The 26,869-nt window shown below is 56.0% G+C and overlaps 1 protein-coding gene across 1 annotated transcript; it reads left to right on the plus strand.

Annotated features, from left to right (window-relative positions):
• Positions 1-5,463: 5,463 nt before the first annotated feature.
• Positions 5,464-25,565, plus strand: ARHGAP25 (Rho GTPase activating protein 25). The gene is made up of 11 exons (XM_040087846.2): positions 5,464-5,524; positions 10,979-11,172; positions 15,232-15,319; positions 15,721-15,840; positions 18,430-18,637; positions 19,910-20,042; positions 20,718-20,791; positions 21,339-21,460; positions 21,946-22,133; positions 22,629-23,191; positions 23,820-25,565. The coding sequence occupies exons 1-11, from the start codon at positions 5,464-5,466 to the stop codon at positions 24,028-24,030; spliced, it is 1,962 nt and encodes a 653-aa protein (XP_039943780.1). The 3' UTR covers positions 24,031-25,565.
• Positions 25,566-26,869: the final 1,304 nt, after the last annotated feature.

The following is a 26,869-nucleotide window of genomic DNA, read 5'->3' on the forward strand; positions in this document are numbered from 1 at the left end:
CTATTCAACATCCAACGTTCAACATCCAACGTTCAGTATTCAGCGGTGTGTGAAGCAGTTTGAGGGCTGCCTGACCCTGTGGTGGTAAATCTGCCAGGAAAGGGGCTCTGGAGCCCTCAGGCAGCCGTGGAGCTGTGACACCGGGGCTGTGTGGGACAGGGACAGGGACAGGAGATGGGACAGGGACAGGAGATGGGACAGGGACAGGAGATGGGACAGGGACAGGGGATGGGACAGGCACAGGAGATGGGACAGGACCAGGGGATGGGACAGGCACAGGAGATGGGACAGGACCAGGGGATGGGACAGGGACAGGAGATGGGACAGGCACAGGAGATGGGACAGGGACAGGAGATGGGACAGGGACAGGAGATGGGACAGGCACGGGAGGTGGGACAGGACCAGGAGATGGGACAGGGACAGGAGATGGGACAGGAACAGGAGATGGGACAGGCACAGGAGATGGGACAGGGACAGGAGATGGGACAGGGACAGGAGATGGGACAGGCACAGGAGATGGGACAGGGACAGGAGATGGGACAGGGACAGGAGATGGGACAGGCACGGGAGGTGGGACAGGACCAGGAGATGGGACAGGGACAGGAGATGGGACAGGGACAGGAGATGGGACAGGGACAGGGACAGGAGATGGGACAGGAACAGGAGATGGGACAGGGACAGGAGATGGGACAGGAACAGGAGATGGGCCAGGGACAGGAGATGGCCCAGCCCAGCCCAGCCCAGTGCCAGGGCTCCCCGCTGCCTCCTTCCCCCATCCTGGGCCGATTTAATTTGGTCAGAGGTGGAAAACTGCAGATTCCCAGTGGGAATCCTGCTGCTCGCTGTGCTCCAGCCCCAGGCAGAGAGTGAGGCCAGGCTGCCTCCCTGTGCCCTGCTGTGCACGAGATCCTGATGGAAGAGGGATGTGAAAACAACTTCATGGGCGGAGATTGGCCTTTTTTAGGTCTCTGTGAGACACGGAAGGTTTGGATGGGATATTGGGAAGGAACTGTTCCCTGGCAGGGTGGGCAGGCCCTGGCACAGGGTGCCCAGAGCAGCTGTGGCTGCCCCTGGATCCCTGGAAGTGTCCAAGGCCAGCCTGGGACAGTGGAAGGTGTGGAAAGGGGTGGAACTGAATCATTCTTCACGTCCCTTCCAACCCAAACCATTCCAGAATTCCACGGTCCAGCTCAGGAACGAGCTGCCCTGAGGGCTGGCTAAGAACAAACTCAACCTGGTATTGTCCTTTCCCAAGCCTGGAGCAGCTGCCAGGTCCCTGAGCGGCTCTGGGGCGCTCACAGGAGCTGTTTTGGGGTGCCAGGGCGGGCTGAGCTCGGTGCTGTGACCACAACCTCGGGCTGCAGCGCGGTTTGGGGCTCAAGCAGCGTTTCTGCTCTGGAGGAGGGGACAGGACCTCGTGACATCCTGCCTGTGACACGGCCCCGAAAGGGCTCCAGGCAGCCAGAGACAGCCAGAGACAGCCAGGGACAGCCAGAGATAGCCACAGACAGCCAGAAACAGCCAGAGACAGCCAGAGACAGCCAGAGACAGCCAGGGACAGCCAAAAACAGCCAGAGACAGCCAGAGACAGCCAGGGACAGCCACAGACAGCCAGAGACAGCCAGAAACAGCCAGAAACAGCCAGAGACAGCCAGAGACAGCCAGAGACAGCCAGAGACAGCCAGAAACAGCCAGAAACAGCCAGAGACAGCCAGAGACAGCCAGAAACAGCCAGAAACAGCCAGAGACAGCCAGAGACAGCCAGAGACAGCCAGAAACAGACAGAAACAGCCAGAGACAGCCAGAGACAGCCAGAGACAGCCAGAAACAGCCAGAGATAGCCAGGGACAGCCAGAGACAGCCAGAAACAGCCAGAAACAGCCAGGGACAGCCAGAGACAGCCAGAAACAGCCAGAGACAGCCAGAAATAGCCAGAGACAGCCAGAGACAGCCAGAAATAGCCAGAGACAGCCAGAGACAGCCAGAAACAGCCAGAAACAGCCAGGGACAGCCAGAGACAGCCAGAGACAGCCAGAGACAGCCAGAAACAGCCAGAAACAGCCAGGGACAGCCAGAGACAGCCAGAGACAGCCAGAGACAGCCAGAAACAGCCAGAGATAGCCAGAAATAGCCAGAGACAGCCAGAGACAGCCAGAAACAGCCAGAGATAGCCAGGGACAGCCAGGGACAGCCAGAAACAGCCAGAGACAGCCAGAGACAGCCAGAAACAGCCAGAAACAGCCAGGGACAGCCAGAGACAGCCAGAAACAGCCAGAGACAGCCAGAAATAGCCAGAGACAGCCAGAGACAGCCAGAAATAGCCAGAGACAGCCAGAGACAGCCAGAAACAGCCAGAAACAGCCAGGGACAGCCAGAGACAGCCAGAGACAGCCAGAGACAGCCAGAGACAGCCAGAAACAGCCAGAAACAGCCAGGGACAGCCAGAGACAGCCAGAGACAGCCAGAGACAGCCAGAAACAGCCAGAAACAGCCAGAGATAGCCAGGGACAGCCAGAGACAGCCAGAGACAGCCAGGGACAGCCAGAGACAGCCAGAAACAGCCAGAGACAGCCAGAGACAGCCAGAAATAGCCAGAAACAGCCACAGACAGCCAGAGACAGCCAGAGACAGCCAGGGACAGCCAGAGACAGCCAGAAACAGCCAGAGACAGCCAGAGACAGCCAGAAATAGCCAGAAACAGCCACAGACAGCCAGAGACAGCCAGAGACAGCCAGGGACAGCCAGAGACAGCCAGAAACAGCCAGAGACAGCCAGAGACAGCCAGAGACAGCCAGGGACAGCCAGAGACAGCCAGAAACAGCCAGAGACAGCCAGAGACAGCCAGAGACAGCCAGAAACAGCCAGAAACAGCCAGAGACAGCCAGAGACAGCCAGAAACAGCCAGAAACAGCCAGGGACAGCCAGAGACAGCCAGAAACAGCCAGAGACAGCCACAGACAGCCAGAAACAGCCGGAAACAGCCAGAGACAGCCACAGACAGCCAGAAACAGCCAGAGACAGCCAGAAACAGCCAGAGACAGCCACAGACAGCCAGAAACAGCCAGAAACAGCCAGGGACAGCCAGAGACAGCCAGAAACAGCCAGAGACAGCCACAGACAGCCAGGGACAGCCAGGGACAGCCAGAGACAGCCAGAAACAGCCAGGGACAGCCAGAGACAGCCAGAAACAGCCAGAGACAGCCACAGACAGCCAGAAACAGCCGGAAACAGCCAGAGACAGCCACAGACAGCCAGAAACAGCCAGAGACAGCCAGAGACAGCCAGAAACAGCCAGAGACAGCCAGAAACAGCCAGAGACAGCCAGAGACAGCCAGAGACAGCCCGGCTGAGGGGAAAAGGATCAAAATGTGTGAGCCCGTGGAGCTCCTTCAGCTGCCTGCAGATATGACTGAGAGCCAGAAATGCTTTGTCCAGGGCTCACTCGGGGCCCCCTGCTCAGGGTGCAGCAGAAATGGAGCCAATGGAGGAGTTTGGGTCCAGAGCTGGGTTTTGGGTTAATCTCAGGCTGGGGGAACGTCCTGGGCTGCTCTGCTGTGAAATTCCACGCTGTCACATTCTCTGGACTTTGGGAAGTGGAATCTGTGAGCTGGGGATCTCTGAGCTGGCTCCAGTCACTTCCCAGAGCAACAAAGTCGTTTTTCAGCTGTGATCAACCCAAATTAAAGCTAAATTAATTAACCCCAGTAGGCTCCACCCTGGCTGTGCTGTGACCAGGCGCCCAGCGCAGGCTCCAGCTCTTTCCTGTCCTCAGTTTATGTTCCAACACTGACAAAAATCCCCTTTGGAGGTGTCCTGGTGCCTCCTGGGCACAAAGCTGGGCTGGGAATCACAACAGGAACCATCGGCCGCGTCCTTGTTCATCCCCCTGCCACTGTTCCTGCTTCTGCTCGGGGCAACTTCCCTCTTAACAGGGCCTGGGCTTTCCCAGGGTGCGGGGAGATGGGGCTGGAGCCTCCACCAGCCTTGGGGGGGGCCCTGCCGTGGCTGGGGGGTCAGAGCAGATCCCATCAGTTGCTGTGAGATTTGGTGGAATCCATTTCCTGAGCTGTCACCGCTGCCTGGCCGGGCGCTGGGGAGATGCAAAGTTTTGGGAGAGCAAAACTGCAACGCTGAGCGAGTTCTGCCTGCTTCCAGCATTGCCAGGTTTTAGGGTGTTTATAAAATTTGGCTTAAAATTAGTCTAGGTTAACTAAATTTAGGTTAGCTATTGGGCAGGAATTGTTCCCCGGGAGGGTGGGGAGGCCCTGGCACAGGTGCCCAGAGCAGCTGTGGCTGCCCCTGGATCCCTGGCAGTGCCCAAGTGTTACCGAGACACACAAACAGTCACACGGAGAGAGAGGTTTCGCAGGGCAGAGGTCCTTCTCCGATCCGGCTCAAGGCTGAATTCAGGTGGAGAGAGAGCCTCCTTGTTTATTTCTTACTTTATATACATTTGTGGGTCTAGCAGAAGATTGGCTTTTAGAGTTTTCACCTCTCAAGCCAAATGGCCAGACCAGCCGTCAGTTACAATTGTTTTCAGGTTAGAAATATGCAAACAAAGGACAGAGAATGAAAAACAAAGGATTCGTTTATGTTACATCTGTGGCAAAAAGGTAGAACTGCTTTTAATATTGTACAGTAACTAAAAAGAACTGGCTCCATTTTTATGGAAAATTCAAAAGGCTTTAAAAAACTCAGAAAAACCAGGGTAACACCCAAGGCCAGGCTGGGACAGTGGAAGGTGTCCCTGGCATGGCAGGGGTGGCACTGGATGAGCTTTGAGGTCCCTCCCAACCCAGCCTGTTCCACGGCTCCAAGATCCCTTGGTGCTCACCGCTCTGATTTCCGCGGCCTTTTCTCCCAGAGCTGCCTCGTTTCACACCCGTTTGGCTTTTACCGCTGTAAAACCCTGAAATCAGCCGTGGGGACACGTCAGCGATTTACAGGAGAAATCAAAGCCGCCGGTGGCATCAGGGGCTGGCCCAGGACAGGCAGAGGTGTCACCCTGAGCTCACACCTGAGCTCTGCCCCGCGGCAGAGCGTTCCCCAGAGCCCCGAGCTGGGCTCTTCCTGCCCTGCTCCTGCTCGGAGCAGCTCTCAGAGCCCCAGGAGGACACCCCGAGCTCCTGACACCACTTCCTCAAGTTCCCCAAGCGGCGCGTGGGGAGCGGCCCCAGGCTGGGCTGCGTGTCCCCAGCGGGCAGGACAGGGGCAAAGAGGGGGCACCGCAGCTGGCATCACCCCAGAGCATCGCTGGGGAAGCCAGGGCCGGGCAGGAAAGCAGGGCAGGAAAGGACTTTTATGGGGTTTTTCACAGCGGCTCTCGGAGGCAGGAAGCTCGCTGGCAAACCAACCCTCGCTGAGTTGCTGCTCTTTGTGGGGGGCCACCGGGGCCTGGTTCCAGCCCATCTCCTCGGCAAACTCACCTCGAGGAAATAAAGAAAGGGACCTTCCTGATCCAGAATGTCCCTCAAGCTGCCGCGGAACTGGGATTTCAACCTGAAGATGGATGCCGCAAAAATAGGTACGGTGACCGTTCCTTTGTGCCCCTCGGTGCCCGCGGTGGGTCAGGGGCTGCGGGGGCTCTGGCCAAGGCCAGCTGAGATTTTGGCTCTGGCCCCAGCGTGGGGGGACCTGGCCCCCAAGTGCCTCTTTTGAGAGAGAGCAGATGATTTGCAAATGATTTGCAAGGAGTGATTTTGCACAGCTGTCAGTGCGGGATGCCGCCAGAGCAGGGGGACAGGGCTGCTGGCCCCCAAAATCTGGGTTGGGGAGGATTTAACCCACCCAGGGCCATTCTGGTGGCACAAACCCTGCAGGAGGTGAGGCTCAGGCCGAGGGACGTTGGCGTGGCCCAGTTTGGAGGAACAAGCCGGCCCTGGCTCCGGCCTCCTGACCCCTCTGACATCAGTGGTTTCCTCTCAGGGGTGCCAGGGAGCCCTCGGGTCCCAGGGCTGTGGGACAGCCTCACCCCGGGATTTCCTGAGCCGCCTCTCACCCCTGCCCGGGCTCTGCTGAGCTCTCATCCACCCCAGGATCCTTCTCCAGCACGGAAACCACCGGAGAACTCCTTAGGGCAGGAGAGCGGGATCCTGGTGTGGGCTCCAGGGCCAAAATCCCAGAGCCTGGGGCTGGGGCAAGCAGGCAGGGAGGGGATTCAGGGCTGATGATGCCGTGGTCAGCGAGGGGCTGCAGAGCCCAGCTCTGAGGCTCAGGCCATCCTGGCACTGGTGCCAAAACACGGCCAGAGCCCACGCTGGGGCTGCGTCTGTGCCCGGAGCGCAGCTGGGCACAGCTGGGCTCTGCCCCGCTCTCCCTCCCTGGCTTGGCTGGATTTCCCTGCAAAGCCAACGTGGATTTCTGTCTGAAGCCACTTGTATCAGAGTGGCCAAACCACTCTCTGCACACAAAGCTCCAAATGAAGCGATGGAAGCCCCAAATGCAGGGTGAGACCTCGGGTGGCCCAGAAACTCGAGCTGAGCAGGGCCTCGGTGCCACCTCCCACGCTCCAAGGGAGAAATCCCCACGGAATTTTCACAGGGGCATCCTGGACTCCTGCACTGCTCATTCCTAGGATAATTAATATTTTTTTTTTTTTGCCCAGAGTCTGTAGAGCAGTGGGTGAAGTCAATCAACAGCTCAGATAAAAAGGCCAGGGGAGACGCCAAGGGTGCTGGGGAGATGGGGCAGAGGCTGGAACCTGTGTTGGTGCCAGGAATTGTTTTTCAAGAAAATCTACCCCTTGGTGAAATCCCTGGTGCTTTCTGCAGCTCCCAGCCGCTGGATGAGCGTGGGTTCGTGTGTGTGAGTTGGTGTGTTTGTCTCCAGGGCTGCTGGGACTTCACTTGCAGAAATGTAAGAAGTCACATTTGCAAATGTTTGCAACGTTTGCAAATTGCCACCGCCCTCTCTGGCTGCTCCTGGCCTGGGGACACTTCCCCCTCCCCACCCCCAGCCCCGGCTGCGGCGCAGGCAGCGTTTGGAAACTCCAGAATAATGCAAAGCTCTTTATTTCAGTGAGATAGAAATTCCCTGGTGAGAGCTCTTTCAGTGGATTTTTTATTGCGAGTTCCCCTGGGCAGGAGCAGGAGGTGCCGGGGGGCTCGGGGCCAGGGGCCAGCGTTGGCCTGGGCACCCTCTGCCCTTTCTCCTGGTTTTGGGGAGGGGGCAGCAGGATGGGGGCACCTCTCCCTGCAGATGTCCTGCAGCGGGAGCACGAGGATGTTTTGGAGGAAATGCCCAACCCCAAAGGCCGTTGGGGCAGGAAACACTTTGGGGGCACCACCAAAGCTCCTCGTGGCTCCTTCCTGCCCTGACAGGAGCGGGGCTGAGCGCGCTGGATGCCCTGGATAAGGAGATGCTTCCAAGCTCTGGAGCCAGAGCAAAGCTTCGCCCCCATGCCAAGCTCTGAGGTGGCCACAAACCAGAAACAAACAGAGCTGGACAAGTGGTGAGGGAGGAGCCGCGGCCTCGGCGGTTCTGGCTTTGAGAAGGCGGAAAACTTTCCACTGCAGGGCCAAGGGCCCCAGGGCAGCTCCCTCCCCTCACCTCTCACATCATGGGCAAGAAATAAAAATAATAAACTGTTCCTTTGGCCTTCAGTGGGCCCGAAGTCCACAGAGAGCTGTCCCACGCAGAGGGAGGATGGAGCTGTGGGGCTGCAGGAGCACGGCTAAGCCAGGACTAAGCCAGGACTAAGCCAGGACTAAGCCAGGACTAAGCCTCGAGCTCAGGAAAGGGAACTCCAGGGGATCCCTCTGAACCCAGGGTCCTGACTGGGCTGGAGGGGCTGCGAGGAGGGAGAGAATAAAGCTCATTCCCAGCAAGGCTGGACCAGCCAAGCTCGAGGCTGAGAGCAGGAGGAGCCCAGGCTGCAGCGCCCTTGCCCTCAGCAGAGCCCCGGTGCAGTGCCAGCCTGAGGGGCAGGCTGACATCCCCCGTAAAAGGCAGCAAACTGTTGCATTTTCCCTAAAACCCTGCAATTTCTCCTTGTGCTGCTGGAATATCAGCGCTGCTGGGCTGAGCTCTGTGCCCCTCCAGGCTCCTCACTCCCAGGGCTGCTCCAGCCCTGCCGGGCATCTCCCAAAAGTCCTCACCCTGAGGACTCAGGGACAGCCACACGACATGAAGGAATGTGATTTATGGGGTCCTGAGCACTTTGCCGAGAACCTGTAATATTTACAAGATCTGAGGAATGCAGGTGCTTGGACAAAGAGCAAAGAAGCTGCCAGAGCTGGAGGAGCAATTTGGAAACCCCGCTTGGGTTTTCCATCAGGGCAATCCCCAGAAGCAGCCGGCTGGGAAATCCCTCTGCAATGTCCCTGGTTCCAACCCCATCCTCCTCAGGGCCACGTGCAGCATCCTCAGGGTGCTTTGAGGGCTCGCTGGGGATTCACAGTCCTTTTGGGGTTTGGGATTCACAGTCCTTCTGGGGTTTGGGATTCACGTCCGGGAGTTTGGGATTCACAGTCCTGGAGTTTGGGATTCACAGTCCTATTGGGGTTTGGGATTCACGTCCGGGAGTTTGGGATTCACAGTCCTTCTGGGGTTTGGGATTCACGTCCGGGAGTTTGGGATTCACAGTCCTGGAGTTTGGGATTCACAGTCCTTCTGGGGTTTGGGATTCACGTCCGGGAGTTTGGGATTCACAGTCCTGGAGTTTGGGATTCACAGTCCTATTGGGGTTTGGGATTCACAATCCTTTTTGGATTTAGAATTCACAATCCTTCTGGAGTTTGGGATTAACAGTCCTTTGGGGTTTGGGATTCACAGTCCTTTTGGGGTTTGGGATTCACAGTCCTTCTGGGGTTTGGGATTCACAGTCCTGGAGTTTGGGATTCACAGTCCTTCTGGGGTTTGGGATTCATGATCCTGGAGTTTGGGATTCACAGTCCTTCTGGGGTTTGGGATTCATGATCCTGGAGTTTGGGATTCACAGTCCTGGAATTTGGGATTCACAGTCCTATTGGGGTTTGGGATTCACAATCCTTTTTGGATTTAGAATTCACAATCCTTCTGGAGTTTGGGATTCACAGTCCTTTGGGGTTTGGGATTCACAGTCCTGGAGTTTGGGATTCACAGTCCTATTGGGGTTTGGGATTCACAATTCTTCTGGAGTTTGGGATTCACAATCCTTCTGGGGTTTGGGATTCACAGTCCTGGAGTTTGGGATTCACAGTCCATCTGGGGTTTGGGATTCACAGTCCATCTGGGGTTTGGGATTCACAGTCCATCTGGGGTTTGGGATTCACAGTCCTTTTGGGCTTTGAGTTTCACAATCCTTTTGGGGTTTGGGATTCACAGTCCTTTTGGGGTTTGAGTTTCACAATCCTTCTGGGGTTTGGAATTCACAATCCTTTCTGGGGTTTGGGATTCACAGTCCTTTTGGGGTTTGGGATTCACAGTCCTTTTGGGGTTTGGGAAGTGATTTGCAAGCCTGTGGCAGGTTTGCAGTGGGAGGTGAGCTGGGGGTGCTCCCCAGGACAAAGGGAACACCCAGTGGGGTTTCTTGCTCTGGGAGGTTTTGGGAGGGGAAATGGGGACACCCTGCACAGAACCATTGGAGCCCTGGGTACCAGGTGGTTTCCACCTCAGGGAATCACCACATGCAGACCCCGCTGAGGCCGAATTCCCCTGCAGCCTTGGCATTATTTTTGCCTTGCAGCCATAAATGCAAACTCTGCCCAGCCGGGTTGGCTCTGGGCGTGCAGTGCCTGGTCCAGAGGCAAAAATCCCATCTGGAAGTGATTCCTGTGAGGCATTTGCTGTCACAGAGGCATCTGGAGATGCCACAGGGCCGTGCCACCAGCCCTGGCACCAGTGGGGCCGTGCAAACAGGTGACAGGGACACTGCTCTGCCCAGTGCCAAATCCAGGCTGGTGTTCTTGCCATCCTTGGAGACTTTCCAGCCCCATAAATGTGAATCTGCCCCGCTGGGAACACCCGGCTGTCCCAGAGCAAAACTGGGACCTCCAAACCGTTTGGGTCACTCTGCTGTCACTGCTGTTCTGGGGAGGGCGTAAAAACCACACAATCCCATTCAAAAAAACCCCAAAAAACAACAAACAAACAAGTGAAAAAATAGCGCTAATGATTCTGTTCTCACTTGCAAGACAATTCCTCCCACGCAGGAAAAAGGAAGCACACACTGGCAGCTACTGCAGCCACTTCCTTTGTAAAGCGGGGCCAGTTCTCTCGGCAGAGAGAGCCTCTCCCCGTGTCCTGTGTCCGTCTGTCCCCACAGTGTCCGTCTGTCCTTATTCTCATATCTGTCTGTCCCCATACTGTGTCCCTCTGTCCCCACTCCTGTGTCCGTCTGTCCTCATTCTCATATCTGTCTGTCCCCATATTGTGTCCTTCTGTCCCCACACTGTGTCTGTCTGTCCCCATACTGTGTCCCTCTGTCCTCACTCCTGTGTCCGTCTGTCCCCATACTGTGTCCGTCTCTCCTCACTCCCCGTGTCTGTCCTCTGTCCCCATACTGTGTCCCTCTGTCCTGATTCTTGTATCTGTCTGTCCCCATATTGTGTCCTTCTGTCCCCATACTGCGTCTCTCTGTTCACACACTCCGTGTCCGTGTGTCCCCACGCCGTGTCCGTGTGTCCCACTGCCCGTGTCCGTGTGTCCCCCAGCCCGTGTCCGTGTGTCCCGCAGGCCGTGTCCGTGTGTCCCGCAGCCCGTGTCCGTGTGTCCCCACGCCGTGTCCGTGTGTCCCACAGCCCGTGTCCGTGTGTCCCCACGCCGTGTCCGTGTGTCCCACTGCCCGTGTCCGTGTGTCCCCACGCCGTGTCCGTGTGTCCCCACACCGTGTCCGTGTGTCCCGCAGCCCGTGTCCGTGTGTCCCACAGCCCGTGTCCGTGTGTCCCCCAGCCCGTGTCCGTGTGTCCCGCAGGCCGTGTCCGTGTGTCCCGCAGCCCGTGTCCGTGTGTCCCCACGCCGTGTCCGTGTGTCCCACAGCCCGTGTCCGTGTGTCCCGCAGCCCGCTCCCGCAGTGTGATGAGCGGGGACCCGGCGGGCTCGGGCCCGGGCTCCCCCCGCGCCCCGGAGCGGCCGCTGAAGCTGGGCTGGCTCCGGAAGCAGCGCTCCATCGTCAAGAACTGGCAGCTGCGCTTCTTCGTGCTCCGCGGGCAGCAGCTGCTCTACTACAAGGACGAGGACGATGCCAAGCCGCAGGTGCGGTGCGGTGCGGTGGGGAGCGGTGCGGTGCGGTGCGGTGCTGTGGGGTGCGGTGCGGTGCGGTGCGGGGCGGTGCGGTGGGGTGCGGTGCGGGGCGGTGCTGTGGGGTGCGGTGCGGTGCGGTGCGGGGCGGTGCTGTGCGGTGGGGTGCGGTGCGGTGCTGTGGGGTGCGGTGGGGTGCTCTGGGGTGCGGTGCGGTGCGGTGCTGTGCGGTGCGGTGCGGTGCTGTGGGGTGCGGTGCGGTGGGGAGCGGTGCGGTGCGGTGCGGTGCGGGGCGGTGCTGTGGGGTGCTCTGGGGTGCGGTGCGGTGGGGTGCGGTGGGGTGCGGTGCGGTGCTGTGCGGTGCTGTGCGGTGCGGTGGGGTGCGGTGCTGTGGGGTGCGGTGCTGTGCGGTGGGGTGCGGTGCGGTGCGGTGCGGTGCTGTGGGGTGCGGTGCGGTGGGGAGCGGTGCGGTGCGGTGCGGTGCGGGGCGGTGCTGTGGGGTGCTCTGGGGTGCGGTGCGGTGGGGTGCGGTGGGGTGCGGTGCGGTGCTGTGCGGTGCTGTGCGGTGCGGTGGGGTGCGGTGCTGTGGGGTGCGGTGCTGTGCGGTGGGGTGCGGTGCGGTGCGGTGCGGTGCTGTGGGGTGCGGTGCGGTGCGGTGCTGTGGGGTGCGGTGGGGTGCTCTGGGGTGCGGTGCGGTGCGGTGCGGTGCTGTGGGGTGCGGTGCGGTGCGGTGCTGTGGGGTGCGGTGCGGTGCGGTGGGGTGCGGTGCGGGGCGGGGCGGTGCGGGGCGGGGCGGGGCGGTGCGGTGCGGTGCTCTGGGGTGCGGTGCTGTGCTGTGCGGTGCGGTGCGGTGCGGTGGGGTGCTCTGGGGTGCGGTGCGGTGCGGTGCGGTGCTGTGGGGTGCGGTGCGGTGCGGTGCTGTGGGGTGCGGTGGGGTGCTCTGGGGTGCGGTGCGGTGGGGTGCTGTGCGGTGCGGTGCGGTGCTGTGGGGTGCGGTGGGGTGCGGTGCTGTGCGGTGGGGTGCGGTGGGGCCGCCCCCCGGAGTCCCCCGGAGCCGGGGATTTCGGGCTGCGGGAATCGGGGGTGGCCGCCCGGCAGAAGGGAAGCGTCCGGAGCGATTTCATCGCGGCCTCCCGGCGCCTGAAAGGAGCTGGAAAGAAAGATGGGGAGAGACTTTTCACTAGGGCAACGCGGAATGGCTTCAAACTGCCCGGGGGCAGGGATGGGGGGGACGTTCGGAAAGGGAATCCTGGCTGGGAGGGCGGAGCAGGGCTGGGATGGAATTCCCAGACAAGCTCTGGCTGCTCCTGGATCCCTGGAATGTCCCAGGCCAGGCTGGACAGGGCTTGGAGCGGCCTGGGACAGCGGGATTTGTCCCTGCCCGTGGCAGAGGGTGGAACAAGGTGATCTTTTCCCACCCAAACCATCCCGGAATTCTGTAATTCCGTGAAATGTTTTGGGATGGGTCTGGGTTGGGTGTTAAAGGAGTTTCCTGCCTCTGGGCGGTGACAGGGATGAGCGGTCCCGCTCAGGAACATCACTGCTGCATTTCAGCTCCTCAGGTGCCCGCTGTGGGCCGGGTCCGTCCGAGCCCAGCAATGGGGAGCTGGGAAAACCCAGGCCAGTCACAACCCGGGAGCTGTTCCCATTTCCCAGAGGAACAAACCGAGGATGGAGAGCTCAGCCCCGGGAGCTGCTCCCATTTCCCAGAGGAACAAACCAGGGATGGAGAGCTCAGCCCCGGGAGCTGCTCCCAATTCCCGGAGAAACAAACCGAGGATGGAGAGCTCAGCTCTGGGAGCTGCTCCCATTTCCCGGGAGAAACAAAGCAGAGAGGAGAGCTCGGCCCCGGGAGCTGCTCCCATTTCCCAGAGGAACAAACCGAGGATGGAGAGCTCAGCCCCGGGAGCTGTTCCCATTTCCCAGAGGAACAAACCAGGGATGGAGAGCTCAGCTCCGGGAGCTGCTCCCATTTCCCAGAGGAACAAACCAGGGATGGAGAGCTCAGCTCCGGGAGCTGCTCCCATTTCCCGGGAGAAACAAACCGAGGATGGAGAGCTCAGCCCCGGGAGCTGCTCCCATTTCCCGGGAGAAACAAACCGAGGATGGAGAGCTCAGCCTTGGGAGCTGTTCCCATTTCCCAGAGGAACAAACCAGGGATGGAGAGCTCAGCCCCGGGAGCTGTTCCCATTTCCCGGGAGGAACAAACCGAGGATGGAGAGCTCAGCCCCGGGAGCTGCTCCCAATTCCCGGAGGAACAAACCAGGGATGGAGAGCTCAGCCCCGGGAGCTGCTCCCATTTCCCTGGAGGAACAAACCGAGGATGGAGAGCTCAGCCCCGGGAGCTGTTCCCATTTCCCAGAGGAACAAACCGAGGATGGAGAGCTCAGCCCCGGGAGCTGCTCCCATTTCCCAGAGGAACAAACCAGGGATGGAGAGCTCAGCTCCGAGAGCTGCTCCCATTTCCCAGAGGAACAAACCAGGGATGGAGAGCTCAGCTCCGGGAGCTGCTCCCATTTCCCAGAGGAACAAACCGAGGATGGAGAGCTCAGCCCCGGGAGCTGCTCCCAATTCCCAGAGGAACAAACCAGGGATGGAGAGCTCAGCTCCGGGAGCTGCTCCCATTTCCCAGAGGAACAAACCAGGGATGGAGAGCTCAGCCCCGGGAGCTGCTCCCATTTCCCAGAGGAACAAACCAGGGATGGAGAGCTCAGCTCCGAGAGCTGCTCCCATTTCCCAGAGGAACAAACCAGGGATGGAGAGCTCAGCCCCGGGCCAGGAGCAGCAGCGGGGGCACGGGGGGCTCGGAGAGCCGTGGGAGAGCAGCAGCATTTACAGCCGGGGGGTGAGGGGCAGCCCAAGGCTGGCAGGAAAGGGCAGCTGCTTCCTCAGGAGAGGCAGCTGGAAGGGAAGGAAATTCCTCTCTCTCTGGCCAGTGCACTTGTCTGGAAGAAATCAGGTGGTTTCCCCACCAAATTTATTATTTTTATTTTTATTTTTATTTTTATTTTTATTTTTATTTTTATTTTTATTTATTTTGTTTATTTTATTTTATTTTATTTTATTTTATTTTATTTTATTTTATTATTTTATTTTATTTTATTTTATTTTATTTTATTTTATTTTATTTTATTTTATTTTATTTTATTTTATTTTATTTTATTTTATTTTCCCACCATGCTCTCCATGCCATAACTCCCTTTTAGAGTTTCCACCACCGTTTCCTCCTTTGGAGAAATTCCAGGGAAAAGTCTCATCTGCTGGAAAAGCTGTTCCCTCCACAATTTTTTTTTTTTTAATATATAAAATAATTAATTTTTAATAATAACATTTTAGTAACCTCTACAAAATACTGCCAGCAGCAGAACTCCTCTCAAGACCAAACACTCTCAAGGGGAAGGTGCTGAGTGCATCCTCGGGGTGGGAGCTCCCGGTGGGACCCAGCTCCATTTCCAGGGGGATGGGGAGGAGCTGGGAACAGAAAGAGCCGTGAAAAATTTCCGTGACGCTTCTGGCAGCATCCAGCCCCGAGGCCCCCGGCTGAGCTCGGGGCCTTCCAGGAGGCTGAAATTGCTGCGAAATTTCATTTCTGAGGCGCAGCCTGGTTTCCTGCCTCCACAGCCGGTGGGAGGAAGTTCCCCCAGAAATGGGTTTTCCACTTTATTTGTTCATTTCCCATCCGTTCTCTCCTTTTTCCCTACTCCTCTCCTGCCAGCTTTGGGTTGGCTTTTGGTGCTTTGTGTTAAAGCAACATTTTCCTGCCCTTGCCCAGGAGAAACAGGATGTCCTGGGGTTTTCTCGAGTCCATTCTCTGTTCTCTCTTCTTCCATTCCCAACAAGGGCTAAAAGGACAAGAGAAGTGAGAAAAAAATAGGAAAGAGCAAAAGAAGCGGTTTTCTCCTTCTGAGAATCACTTCACTGGGGGGGAAAAAAAAAAAAAAAGGCATTTAAGGAGTGACCCTTATTGCTTGAAAATAATAGTGTGTTTATAGGAAAATACCTGTGTAAAATGATCTCCTGCAAGGTGTTTGAGGGCAGAGGTGGCACTCAGGGGATTGCTCTGCTCTGTCCTAGGGCTGCCTGTCCCTCCAGGGGAGCACCATCAAGGTGGTGGCCGCTAACCCAGAGGAAGGAGGGAAATTCATCTTTGAGATCGTCCCAGGTGAGGATGCTCCTCACGTGCTTTGGGGCTGGACCGGCCACCCAAAATCACTCGGGCCGCTCCTTTCGCCGTCCTTGCGCTCCCACCTCTTTCCGGGGTTCCCGGAGCGCCGTCCCACAGGAAAATGAATTTCTTGCTCTCCATATCCACACGCCGGGGCTGGGGCAGGGCCCTGTGGCCGTACCCGTGTCCCAGGCTGAGGAGAAGCTCTGCCAAGCTGCAGCTGCAGCAGTTTCTGTTCCTTCCTTGCGGATCTCGAAGCGGGAAACGTCCAAGCTCCGCTCCCCCCGCAGCCAGCGGGGCTTTAATGGGGAAACTCGGAGCCAGAAGCACTGAACTAAGAAAACAACGAGAAGGTGTTTTGATTTAAGAACCCCTCCTTAGATGTGTTGTTTCTGCAGGGGTGGCTGGGGAGCAGAACCGGGCCGGGCAGGACTCCTGCGTGCTCATGGCCAGTTCCCAGGCGGAGATGGAGGAGTGGGTGAAATCCATCCAGCGCGCGCTGGGCCCGGCGCCCGGAGGTACGGAGGGGAGTAGGGACAGCTCCTGCAGGGGGATCGCCCGCTCCCCTGGGGCCTGCAGCACTTCTCGGGAGGGTTTGGTTCGGAAATCCCTGGAAAACGGGGCTGGAACGTGTCCCTTGTGACTCCCCTGTGAGCTGCTCCCGGAGCAGCCCCTGGCGCTGGGGCAGTGCTGAGGAGAGCCAAGGCTGGGTGAACATCTCTTGGCTGGCTTCATCTTCTTCTGTCAACCTCCTCCTGGGCTTTTTGACCCTGAAAATGTTCTTGAGAACAGCTCCCATTCAGGGACAAAGCCTTGAAAAGAATGTTGTATTTCACCTGCCAGTCTCCTGGCTTTGCTTTTCCCCTGCCTTTTCTGGCTCAGCCCCTCCTTTCTGCCCCCATTTGTTCTCCAGCCTGCCTGGGTCACACCCTCACCCTCACACACCCAGGCATGGACCTGTGCCAGGGCCTCACCACCCTCCCAGCTGGGAATTCCTTCCCAATATCCCATCTAAATCTTTCTTCCTTCAGCTTAAAGCCATTCCCTGTGTCCTGTCCCTCCACCCCTTGTCCCCAGTCCCTCTCCAGCTCTCCTGGAGCCCATTCAGGCCCTGGAAGCGTCTCTGAGCTCTCCATGGAGCCTTCTCTTCTCCAGGCTGGACACCCCCAGCTCTCCCAGCCTGTTTTCCCTCTGCATCCCTGAGTTTTTCTGCCTCTAAACTGGACCAGGCTGTGCCCTGGGGGAGGCAGCATCACCCAGCTGAAAGGAGAATTGAGCCAGGAATTCCCAGGGCATTGTCCCAGCTGGCTCTAATATTTAATAATGGCTCTGCCTCTGATCCTTTTTAAACTTAGGAGGCCGTTGGTCTCTTGCAGCTAAATTAAGTGACTTTAGATGAAAGAAAATGTGAATTTATAGCAGCACAGGACAGCAGAGAAGTCAGGGACTGTGGAGATGCATTTTATGTCAATACACAGGGTAACAGGTCCCAAAGCTCCCCAAACTTGAGGGTTTTGGCTCCAGTGTAAACTGGGGCAAGATGAGCTTTTAGAGGAAGCCCTGCCTGGGGGAGTTTTGGCCGGACCCCAGCTGGGAGCAGCCCCATGGCCCAGGTCCTGTGAACTTATTGCACACCGAGAAGCAGAAAAGCTGCAGAGTGTGAAGAAAACAGCAACAGCATCTCCAAAATCTCGGTGTGGTTTTGCAGGGCTGGCTGCCACTCCCACGGCCTGGGGAAGGTGCCCCCAGAGCAACAAATCTGCAGTGAAATAACCAATTCAATATCAGCTACCAAAGCAGAGGGGCCAAAAAAAAAAAAAAAAAAAAGAGAGGGAGGTTTGCTCCTGGTGTGCACAGTGACAGGTTTGTGGGCTTTAAAATGAAGTGTGAGCAAGTGACAAATGAAACAGCCCCAGGGGCAGGCAGGTGCTGACAAGCCTTGTGGCCCCAGATGAGGTTTCCCTGCATTTCCCTGCTCTGGAGGATGCCTGGGAGCGATTTCAGCCCTCAGCCCACGAGGTGAACACACCCCAGGCACTGCCAGGGCAGGAGCGTGGCAGAGGAGCAGGGGACCCTTTGCTGCTGGTATTCCAGAGATGGAATTGGGATTTTCCTGCTCTGGCCATGCTCCAGGCCCCAAGCAGGAAGAGCTGGGATCCAGGCTCTGCTTCTCCTGCAAGTTCAGGGGGAAAATGCCAGGTTTAATGGCAAGGAAAGGTGCCAGCCCCTGTGGAGCACAGCTGTCCTTGGAAACAGGGGAGTTTCAGGAGAGGGGAGACGGAAGAAAAGCAGCTGGATCAGGAAGAATTCCAGCTCCAAATCCCTGCAAGGATCTTTTTTTTTTTATTTCTTGGTGGTCTCCTGTGCTTTCTACACCCCTCAGCTTTGTGGGATGAGCTTCCTTCCCTCCCTGTGCCCTGTCTCCCTCTGGATCAGTGTCCTGCTCACAGGCAGCAGCCCCCAGGGCTTCTTTCAGTCATTTTGAGACCTGTCAGCTGCTTGGAGGAGGAACGAGGTTTTGATTTGCCATTTTCATCTTGGGAAAAGCTCTGCTTCCTGCAGAACTTTGTTTCTGCAGAGGGGTTCAGAGGGTTCTGGTGCCTGGCAGAGCAGCAGCTCCTGCTGGCCCCGACACCTGGGCAGGTGAGGTGTCCTTGATGCCTTGAGAGGCCACCTGGGACAGAGGCTAGGCAGTGTTAAAGGAATAACGGGGGTATTTATTAAAAGGCCTTTAAAGGACACAGCTTGGGCAGTGCAGGAGCCTGGGCAGAGCTACACCCAAGATAGACGATGGGTCACGAGTTTTCACATTTTTATAAGTCTTGGTCCATTTCCATATTGGGGGTAATTGTCCAATTACAGCTTCAGGTGATGAATCCATCCTCCCAGTCTGCTCTCCTCGATTCCCTGTTTGCACTTTTTGGGCCCAAAGCTGCAATGTCATTCTTGGTCCTCAGGCTGGAAAAGGATTGTTTTGTCTGACTAAACCGTGATGAGAATTTACTAACACTTTATACGGAGTTCAGAGTTATTTACTAACGAAATACGAAAGCTAAACCTTTAGGCCTGACCCTGAGCTGAGCTCTGACCCGGTGCCCTGTCCCCAGCCGTGTTCGGGCAGCACCTGGCAGAGACCATGGCCTACGAGCAGAACCTGGGGCAGCACCAGGTGCCCATCCTGGTGCAGAAAAGCACCGAGTTCATCCGGGAGCACGGCGTGGGCGAGGAGGGAATCTTCCGCCTGCCCGGCCAGGACAACCTGGTCAGACAGCTCCGGGACGCCTTCGACGCCGGGGAGAGACCCTCGTTCGACAGGTAACGCTGCCTCCCCCTCTCCCACCCCCAAATTCCAGGGAAGAGCAGCCAGTTCCACCTTCCAGAGCCCAGCAGTGCCCTGCAGGAAAGATGAACGCTCCAGGAGGGCTTGAGGAGGAGAGAGGATTCAGCAGAAACCACAAAAACGGAGTCAGAGGGTGCTGAGATGAGATTCCTGGGAATAAAGGAAAGCACACGCCAGGATTGAGGGGGGAGTGGTAGAAAGCTGCTGCTGCAGTCCAGGCACCCAGGGTGCCCAGTGAAGGGTATTGGTAAGTCCTACAAAAACGCAGCTCTGAGAAAGTCCCTCCGTTTTTATGCTTGTAGTATTATAAATAGCAGTATTTTACAACCCCGACCAATCGTCGAAGTAACTGACCTGGGGGATTTTTGCTTGAAGTTTATAAGAGTTTGGAGACTTCAAGGTAGGTCAGATTAGAGGCCCGTGATCTTGACAGTGTCCCCTTGACAGGATGTAAATACAAGGGCTGCAAAGCTGCAAACATCTGTCCTGGCAGAACATCCCCAGTAATTGCTGCTGCTCTGGAATCCCGCCGAGGCTCTGCTGGGGAGGGCGGCCGAGCAGGGGAGGATCTGCACGGGACCCTCGGGAGCCCAGAGCAGCCTTTGCTGGCAGTGGGAGGTGGGAGAAGGGTTTTGCTCTCTTTTCCTTGGTTCTTCACCCGTTTGAATGCAGTGACAAGAGCCAGGGTGGTGCTCCAGACCTGCACCTCCCACTCGTTAAACAAAGTGGCTCCAGAGGAGTCCAGTGGGTGAAGAGAAGTGATTTTAGGTACACAAAGCAGAGCAGGGAGATTGAGACAGCAAACCCTGTGTCGTGCCAGGGACAGCTGCTGTTGGCTTTGGCTCCTGCAGTGCCCAAAGCTGTGCCCAGAGCTGTGCCAGGGTGATGGAGCAGCCAGAGCAGGCATTGCCTGCCAGGATGTCCAAGGGAAGGCCAGCTGAGTTAAGCTACGACTCTGATTGTGCTTGCTCAAATCTCGGCTTTGGGAGGAGGCAGGAGCCCTCAAAGGATTTCCTGCTACCCCAGTGCAGCCCAGGTGTGGACACTGGGACCTGCCAACCCTCAAGGTGGGGAAAATCATCCCCAATCCTTCATTTCCCTGCCGGCCATTCCCTGGCCGTGGACGCCCCTAGCTCGCTCCGGCCTCCTCGTTTCCACCTCTGTGTCTCCACAGCTGCACACAGAGCTCAAACAGCTCAAACAGAGCCAGGACCTGCTGGGTTTGAGCTTCCCTTTGCACGTTGCAGGGACACCGATGTGCACACCGTCGCCTCCCTGTTCAAGCTGTACCTGCGGGAGCTCCCCGAGCCCGTCGTGCCCTGGCTGCAGTACGAGGATTTCCTGCTCTGTGGGCAGGCTCTGGAGGCTGATGAGGCAAAGGTAGAGGTGCTTTGGTTCTCTTCCTCCTGGCCTTAAGGTCAGTGCAGTGCCAGGGCACGTTGTGAGCTGGAGGTGCCAAATGCAGAGCGGCACCGGCCGCTGAGCTTTGGAATCCGGGGAGGGAAAAAAGGAAGGAAAAAAACATTGAAAAGAAAAACTCCCCCGGAGCCAGTGAGGTTTCCCAGCTTGGCTTCCCAAGCCATGTGGGTTTGTGAGTTTTAAAGCTTAAATTTCTGCTTCTCCTTGGGGTTTAAAATGTCCTAAATATTTCTACACAAGACACAAGAGGAGATGAGGCAGGATCAGCTCTTTCCAGAGCCCATCCCACATGTGCTGGGCTGGAGGGGACCCTGCTCCTTCTGTGGCTGCTCCTCCTTGCTGAGCCCTGCAGAACCTCTCTGTGTCCCAGAGAGAAATGTAACTCCAAGGGGAGCAAATGCCAGGAGAATCAGAGTCATGGATTAACTAAGTTTGGAGAAGATCCCCAAGATCATCAACCACTGACCCCGTCCACAAGTGCCACCACACGTGTTTGGAAGGCTGGGGATGCCCCCACTGCCCTGGGACTGGTGGAGTGTCCAGGAGGAGACCCCACACAGGACTGGAGGGACCAAGAGTCATTCTTGGATCCCTTTGTGCCTGTGACTCCTCCTGGAACTCTTCTTTACCATTTAGGGCCACCAGGAGCTCCTGAAGCAGCTGTCCCTCCTCCCCAGAGACAACTACAACCTCCTCAGCTACATCTGCAGGTCAGTGCTCTGCACGAGGCATGGACAGCTCAGGTTTGGTGCTGGGGAGCAGGAACGTCCTCCCGAAGGATGACTCCTCCAGGCAGAGCCTTCCTAAGCTGTGCCTTGGTTCCTCTTGAGTCACCAGATCCCGACTTTTGTAGAGGAGAATTTCAGCCCCTGGGGTAAAGCCCCTCACAATGTCTGAGCATGAATCACCACCCTCAAACTCACAAATCTCTGAGGAGGAAAACCAGGTGTAGTTTTCCTGGACAAAAGCTTTGTGTGCCAAAATTTCCCGGTTTCACCCAGCCTGGGTGGTTTTTCTCTGGTTGGAGGTTTGATGAGGGGATTCTCTTCCTTTCTGATTTGTTTCTAAAGGGAGCAACTCCTCTCATGGTGGGTTTTATTCTGGTGCCAGTAAAATCCAGGTCAGTTCTGAGGCCAAACATTTCTGTCCTGTGACTGAGAGGAGGAGCTGGGAGGGTGAATCAGGATTTTTTCACCAGTGAGGCTTTTTGCAATCTTCCACCTCTGATGTGAAATGTTATCTCTGGAATTCTGGCAGGTTTCTCTATGAAATACAACTGAACTCCAGCGTCAACAAGATGAGTGTGGACAACCTGGCTACAGTGATTGGAGTGAACCTCATCAGACCCAGGATAGAGGACCCTGCAATCATCATGAGAGGTAAAAGGGCCTCTGGGAATAATTGGCATAGGAACACCTGGCACGCTGAAATCTTGAGCTGCATCCACAGGCTTGAAATTAAAGATTTTCTGTGGTGGAGCTGAAAGAAAGCCAGAAATGTGCCTGGGCACAGTGAGTGCAGCAGGGCAGAGTCAAGCCATGTCTTTGTTTATGGTGACAAAAACCCCTCAGGAATTACACTGTGCGTTCCCTTCATGGAGTTCAGCAGATTCAGGAATTTGGTGGGGTCATCTCTGCGCTGCTTAGAGCAGGAATGTGTAAAATCCCTCTTGGGGGAACTCAAAGAAATGCGGGAACTCATTTTCTTTTACTCATTAAATTGACTGTGTTTGGCTTTATGATCCTGCTCCTTGCTTTCCGTTCCGTCTCCATCTTAGACACCAGAAACACCAAGCAGGAAACCCAAGTGGTGTGAGGGATCCCGTGGCACTGGGTTTGCCCCTGACAATCTCTAATTCCTCCAGGCACACCCCAGGTCCAGAAGGTGATGACTGTGATGATCAGTGACCATGAAAAGCTCTTTCCCCCGTCCAAGGATGTGCCTCCCTCCCCACCTGCCCAAAAAACCGAGAAGAAAGCTCCTGTGCCTCGCAGCTCTGTGGGCTGGGGAGCTGCAGAGGACCCCGCAGCACCCCGAGGCTCCACTCAGCTGGTAAGGATTGATCCCCAGGGGAATAATCAAAGCTACGTTTATTAAACGTGTGGTTAATTGTGGCAGGCTCTGACAGGTCAGCGAGCCACGAAAGCACTGAAGTGCTATTTATAGGTTAAAAAGCTGTATCTGTCACCCCTGGAATATTTACATCAGGAAAATGGTGTAGATAAACTTTCCACTTTCCTGTGGAAAATCTGCTGTTCTGGGAAATATGAAAACTCCCAAAGCTTTTTGGCCAAACAGCTGAGCACATGAAACCTCTTCAGCTCAGGCTGGTGAAGGGAAAACATTGAGGATTAAACGCTTTCGTCTGAAGGAATCTCTGCAAAAATGGTAAATGTGGTGCAGTTCAAAGTGGTTTTTTATGGAAAAGTGTGGCCATTCCTCCTGCACTCTCAAACGTGCCCTTTGTAAACCTTGCAGTGCAGCAGTGGCTGTGGTGGCAGCCCGGGCTGCTCCAGGGCTCTCCCAAAGCCGTGCTCTCTTTTCCAGAGGGATCACCCCAATTCCAGCAGCGCCCCTGGCCCAGCTGCCGCCTCGAGCATCCCCGGGGAGGACACAGACCCACTGGGAACGTGGAAAACACAGCCAAGGAAAAGAACTCAGACTTTACCAACGAAGAAATCCTTCCCGGCAGCGGCCGCTCCGGGGGAGAAGGGCAGCAAGGAGAGGAACAACGTCCTTGGCAGTGACTTTTGGAAAAGCAGCACACGCCCCGTGGCCTCTGATGGACACAAGAGAACGTTGTCCCATGATCTTTTCAAGCTGCTCGACCTCCACAGGGCTTCAACCAACGACAGCGCTCCCCCCTCGCAGGCAGAGAGCGGGGAGGGCAGCGGCTCCAGCCCCAGCCCTGCCAGCAGCATCTCCGAGAAGGAATTCCTGCCCTGCTTCAGCCCCGGCCACGAGCCAAAGGAACCCGCCAGTCCCACCAGCAGCCCTGCTGAGGACCCCAACCCCGAGCAGGAGAGCAGGGAGTTCCTGCAAAGCATGATCCTCAAGCTGGAAAAGGATATGGAGGCACAGAGAAATGACTACGAGGAGCAAATTAAAAGGTAACTGCAGGGCGCTGCTTTCTGCAGAGAGGGAAATGCGCAGCTCGGCACAGCGAACGCTGCACAGATTATTTCCCAGCAATGTTATGCAGTATATAATAGCAGTGATTAATGATGAAGTGCAGTATTTAGCAGGCTGTCTAAAAATCAATGCGCTGTACTGCACGAGCTGTGCTCTCACCACAGATACGTGTTATTACAATATCAATACTCCATAGCTCTTATCACGTCACTCAATGGCACTGCAGTGTTCCTGCCTTCCTTTGCACTGTCATAATTCCTGCTATTGCTGTGACATCGGACCGTTAGACTCTCAGAATTCACCAGTAGCATTATTTACACCATTGGCTGTAACCGTCAGCCCCACGTATTGTTATTTTAGTATGATTTTAATCCCATTATCAATACACACGTGTCATGTTTATTGATGTATTGCATCAAGCTGTGTGACCACTGCAGGGCTCAGGACAGCATCTCTGCTTGTTTTGCTGCTGAGTGATGCTGAGGTCAGACTCCCAGAGAGCCAAATGATTTCCCAGCCCTAGTCCAGTCCAATCCAATCCAATCCAATCCAATCCAATCCAATCCAATCCAATCCAATCCTTTCATGCTCTGTTTCCCTTTGCAGCCTCCAGAAGGAAAACTATGAGGCCTGGGCCAAAGTGGTGAGGCTGAACCAGGACATGGAGCAGGAGAAGAAGAAGTGTGGGGAGCTGGAGCTGAGGCTGATGAACATGCAGCGCTTGAAGGAGGAGCTGGAGAAGAAAGCCAAGATGCTCGAGGAGGAGATAAAAAACTTAACTAAACCCACGAGTAAAACCTGTGCCAAAGTCAACTAGGAGGAGACACCCAGCTTTTCACAGACACCAAATGCTGCTGTGTGAATGCACAGGAATTGCAGGCTCAGAGCCAGGGACTTGTCCTGCTCCTGCCCACAGGCCGAGGGGAGGAAGGAGACCAGAGCTTAGAGGCTGGTTCATGCTCTGAACCAGAAATTTTCAGAAATATCCTTTAGCTTTTTTTTGGGTGTGTTTATTTCAACTCTTATTTCAGCTGCTTAGGTTACCTGGAGAACAGGCCGACACTTCCTGCTGCTCAGCCAGAATTGCACTCATGAGTTTGGGTTGTGGACACATTGTGCCTTCACAAAGAGAAAGCAGAAGTGTCCCTCCTCCAGCTGCCTGTCTCCTTGCTGGAGATACCCACAGGCAAAACATCCACAGATCTCGGATCTGGGGCAGGCAGAGGAGCCCCAGGACCCGGGGAGTCACAGCCCTGGGGTGGTGGAGGTGCTCACATCAATCCCCAGCTGCTCTGTGCTCTCCTGGGGCAGGGCCAGAGTCTGAGATCTCCTGCAGCATCACCTGATGTGCTGTGCCACCTGCCCCCACTGTGGCTCCAGGTGGAAAATCCCACTATGACACAAACCTTTTCAGTTCCGGGGCTGTTCAGCTGTTTTGGGTCACTGACCCCACAGCTGGGTGTTCCTGAATCCAGCCCAGCTGACAGAGCCCTTCCACACACCTGCACCTGGAGCTCTTTGTGCAGGGGGAGTCCATCAGCAACTCCAGCACAGAAATTTTGTGTTTTCCCTGATGGGCAGACTTCAAAGGATGGCAAATCTGAACCTGTTTACTGCCCCTGCTTTTGGTGTTTTGTTGTTCCTGAAGCACAGAACAGGATTTCCTCAGCCAGATTGTGGATCCCTGGGTTTGCACCCCAGCGAGGATGTTGGGTCTCTCCCCATCGGTGCAAAGACCCCATGGACCCAAAGGTGTCCCCGTGGCTGTTCGTGGGTTTCTGCTTGTCCCCCACCCCTGCCAGAGTCCCTCCAGGAGTACCACAGTGCTGCCACAGCCTTTGGTGGAGGAAAGAAGAAGAACAGGACTCTGGACAGTCATTTTCTTCTACAGAAATCCTTTCATTTATTTATTTGAGGAAGGGGAGCAGCCCAGCCTAGAGCCCTGATGGGGACACAAAAGGGAAAACCACAGAGATCTGCAGGTTTCAAGCAGGACCAAGGACGTGGCTCTGCGCCAGGCATGGTGAGGGGAATCACAACTCTGGGTTCTGGCTGCTTAGGTCTCGGCTTTGGCGAGGCAAAAGTTCAGCTCCAGACGGGCTGCAGAGCTGTGTGACAGGGAAAATGAACTGGGGGGAGAAAGGGACACGGAGGAAAATGTGGGAAACAAGGGGACGTGGGAGTGGGAAAATGTTATTGGAGAATAAAAGTCAGTGTTGGGTACAAAGCACTTGCTGCTCTCCGCCTTGCTGGGGGTAGGGGGAACTGGTTTAGCTCTAAAACTGAGCCCAGACTGTCTCAGGTTCAGTTTGGTGCACTGAACCCAGCTTTGCTCAGCTGTGGGTATGAATTCTGGGGAAGGAGCAGTTTGTGAAAGCTGAGCTGTATTCAGAAATCCAACCCCTGAGTGGCTCATTTGACCAGCACACCCTGACTCCAGGGGTTTTCCTTTGCACAGAGCCCCCAGAGACCACACAGCTCCTCACTGCCCTGCCCACAAACCTTCACACCGGGACTGTTCCAGAGGCCTGGGAGGGAAAATCCTTGCAAAATCCCTCCCAAGGACCCTGAGCCAAGGTCCTCTGCTCTCCCAGGGACAGAGCCTGAGCCCAGGGTTTTAAATGTGACTAAAATGGTTCAGATCTCAGTCTTGGCGATGGGAAATCTCAGTGAGGACCATGGTGAGGATTGGGCAATGGGCCTGGACCTGCTGGTGCAGCTCCACAGCTTTGCAGAGGGGTGGACGTCGCGGAGAGGAGCCCCAAGGAGGGCAGGGCGGCCTCCACCAGGCTCAGCCATCCTCCATGACCGCCCAAAGCTCCCCTTCCCACGCCTGCAGGTCCCACACACCACAGGAGTTGCGTCCTGAGGTCTCTTTCAGTTTCTTTTTGCTGCAAGTCTGAGTCCCCACCGTGGGACCTGTGACATCCCGACATTCCGACCCAGAGCTTCCGAGGTGCCACAATTTCACAGCTGCCATTCACGAGTCTTTTCTGTGATTTCAAATGACCTTGACAGAGCTGCTTCAGTGTTCATTTAATTTTTTACCTCTGCAAGAAGCTCCTCACCAATCTGAGCGTGAGGCCCGGGAGTCACTGGGGAGAAATTTCTCTGTGGGGTTCAGGAGCAGCATCGTGAACATCTGGGCTGGAAATGCCACACGCTCCTTTCTGCAAAGATCAAAAGTGTGAAGAGGCCAATAATTCCTTCACAGCAGACTGTAATGACGTGCAAAGGCTTGGCTGAGGCTCAGAAATCTCCACGATTAGGACAAGTGCACGTTATTTAAAATAAACTGTGCATTCCTCTGCTTCCCCTCAGATAGGCAAAAACAACCCCATGGCTGCGAGGACCAGAGGGATTCCTTTGAAGATATTCCACCCATTAACATTTGCAGGGTTTATAGAGGTCATCTGTGAAAGAGAGACTTTCCAACAGAGGTCAGGTGGGCTGGAAATTCCTGAGAGCCTGGAGGGGAGGGAGACACGGGCACCTTGTGAGCTGGTGCTGCCATGGGCGCTAGAAGATAATGAGGATTTATTTTTTTTTAAAAATGAGCTTTTTCCAGAGACAGAGAACGGTGAACTGCCCATGCCAGACCTGTGAAACTGCACCCTCTTCATCCCTGAGGGGGTGGGTCTCCTCTCTGCTCAGCC

Source organism: Hirundo rustica, chromosome 28 (genome assembly GCF_015227805.2).
Source record: "Hirundo rustica isolate bHirRus1 chromosome 28, bHirRus1.pri.v3, whole genome shotgun sequence".
Lineage (NCBI taxonomy): Eukaryota > Metazoa > Chordata > Aves > Passeriformes > Hirundinidae > Hirundo > Hirundo rustica.